Genomic DNA, 2,636 nt, shown 5'->3' with positions numbered 1-2,636 from the left:
AATCGCTTAATCTCAGTACAAGATTAAAGCATGAATTTTCAAGGGATGGGACCTAAACTCCCTTAGTGTTTTGTTCATTAATGGTAACATATCTTAATACTAGTAAAAATCTAGTCTTAAGTTCAATAGGTAATAACAAGTCAGTAGAGTGAATGTGGTACTCAATTGTACCATCTATCGGTGAATTCATGTGGTGAAAATTGAGGGTTAAAATCGAAAGATTTTTTAATGGAGCTTAAACATAAGAAAACTCACTTAAGCTTAAGAAGTGTTTAGAGTTGTGAGACACTAAAACTCTACTTATATGGACTAGAGGTGGTGCCTCCTCTTATGAGAATTGGGAGTATTCTCTAGAGAGTCTATGAATTGGAATTTCGCACATGGCCATTAACGGTGCAAGAGCAAGGCATGTGGTCTCAAGTGAGCATTAGCAAGGGTGTGTGTGTTATCACCGGATTGTACTAAAGGAATAGTGGTTCAATGCTACGATAACCAAAATTTCATCAAAGTTTGTGGTAATTATACTAAGGTAAAATTCAAGTCAAAAGACATTTTATTTAATACACCTAAGCAAGACTTCTTAAAAGTGTATATTTATTCAATCAAAGTGAGAAAATGTTATATTTTGATAAAATATTTTTGATTGATTAAATAAATGTTAGAAAAGTTACAAGTTTGTTACTAAAGATATAATATTTAATCTAGTGGGGGATTGTTATATTATTTATCAATGATATAATGTATAGATTAAATATATGTAACAAATTAATATATTACATATGACAATTATCATCTTTTTGTAATATTTGGGGGAGTTACTTGTTACTATGAGTAACCTCCACCATTATCACCAACATTAAGATTGTAAAAGGTATTACACATCTTAATTTGAAATTTTTAATGGTATAAAATTATGGTATGTGCATGAGTTACATCTCTATAGAAGTTATGGTGTGCATGAGTTAAATCTCTTTAGTCCATAACATCCATGGAGGTTATGACTTATGAATTTGAATTTCAAATGGTGATATCCTTAACACTATATGAAGAGGTCTAAGGTGCTCATATTGAAAAGAAATTTCTATCAGCAAAACACTTTGCTAGAAATCCTAAATGGCTTGATAATTTCCAAAATTTTGGACAAAGGTGTAATACCTTGTTCAAGTCATGGTGATCCCTACTAATTTACACTCAAGGTTGTAAGTGAGTGTATATACATATATTATTATTTTATTTTTAATATTATAAACTATTTAAAGCTTTTTAAAAATTTATAAATAGTCTTAAATAATTATAAAGTAATTATCATAAAAAAAAACAAATTAACTAAAAAATATTTTGTAATAGATTAAGGGTCTATCCAAACACCTATAGAGGTGTATTAATAATATATATCTTGGTCGGTGTACTGTGAAGTGCCAAATATATTATTGGTCAAATTTGATACTTTTTCTTACAATATTGCTACTTGGTACGGATGTTTTACTTGGTACGGATGTGATGATGTCCTATAATTGATTAGAGTTAGAGACTATTATTGACTTTTTCTCATTGTCAATATATCTCAAACACACTCTCCAAACTTCAATAGTCGTTGGCTGTACATTTTGTATGATAAAATATACAGGAATAACAAGATGATGAAACTTCTTTTTTATTATACATTATGAGTTGGTACATATTGCAACACATCCCATTTTATCATGAACTTCAATAATAGGATAATAAGAGAGCAGAAACACACACATATAGCATGAAAGATAATTAGATGGTGGATTTAGCTAGATCACCATAAGGTCTCTGGCCAATATAGTTGCCAGGAGGATCATAGTTGCAAATAACAATGATTCCTTCAACATTACAATGAACCTTAGCACAACCTAGGCGAGTAGAGTCGCGCCACACCACTTGAGTATAGTGAAGGCAAGCCCAAGGGTTGTCACTAAGGCAGGTGTTGGAGTTGTAATCGTACATGCTCTTTTCATCCACCCACATCCTCACAGCATCGGCCCCGGATAATTGGAAGCCGCCTCTTCCCCCGGCCAAGTTCTCGCCATAACTTCCACCGGAGTGGGTAAGACTGCAGTCTCCCCAAGCCAGTTGGTTGGCGTAGTTCTGCGCATAGGCTGCTACGGTGTTGTCCCACCTCATAGGCCCGACACCCACTTGGGCGCGGGCCCTGTTGTGAAGGGCAAGGTAGTCTTGAGGAGAGTCTTGGCCATTACATGACTCTAGCATGACTACTAAGCCTAAGATGCATATTATGAGTGACACTGAAACTCTATAGAAAGCCATTTATTTCCTTTGACAATAGGCAAATATGAGATGTAGTATAGATATGATAAATGTGAGGTAATTTATATATAGTCACTACTCACAAGGTTTTTGCAATGCTTTATTTTATGTTATGATCCATATTCTTATTAGTTTAATCAAAATAATAAAAAAGCCGCCACAGGGTAGTGGATTTAAACTAGTATATATTTTACCTATTTGCCATGCCTTCTTGCAATGCTAAAAATTAGGGAGTTTGTTTGATGAAGACTTTCATTGAGATTCTATTTCTGTGTGGGGTCGACGGCTATGAATTAAGATAATGATGAAAATTAAAAAAGAGTATTACTTTTCTGACGGCT

At 33.5% G+C, this 2,636-nt stretch overlaps 1 protein-coding gene across 1 annotated transcript; it reads right to left on the bottom strand.

Moving 5' to 3' along the window:
- Positions 1 to 1,638: 1,638 nt before the first annotated feature.
- On the bottom strand, positions 1,639 to 2,387 carry LOC115720731 (pathogenesis-related protein 1-like). Its single transcript, XM_030649899.2, has one exon. The coding sequence runs from the start codon at positions 2,293 to 2,295 to the stop codon at positions 1,765 to 1,767; it is 531 nt and encodes a 176-aa protein (XP_030505759.2). The 5' UTR covers positions 2,296 to 2,387; the 3' UTR covers positions 1,639 to 1,764.
- Positions 2,388 to 2,636: the final 249 nt, after the last annotated feature.

The sequence above is a fragment of the Cannabis sativa genome, chromosome 2 (assembly GCF_029168945.1).
Source record: "Cannabis sativa cultivar Pink pepper isolate KNU-18-1 chromosome 2, ASM2916894v1, whole genome shotgun sequence".
In the NCBI taxonomy this organism is placed as follows: Eukaryota; Viridiplantae; Streptophyta; class Magnoliopsida; order Rosales; family Cannabaceae; genus Cannabis; species Cannabis sativa.
The sequence above is the reverse complement of the archived record's forward strand: the minus strand, read 5'-3'. Positions and strand labels throughout refer to the sequence as shown.

What these genes read in the sequence shown, in the direction of transcription:
- LOC115720731 (XM_030649899.2), bottom strand. Translation starts at nt 2,295, where the DNA reads ATGGCTTTCTATAGAGTTTCAGTGTCACTCATAATATGCATCTTAGGC.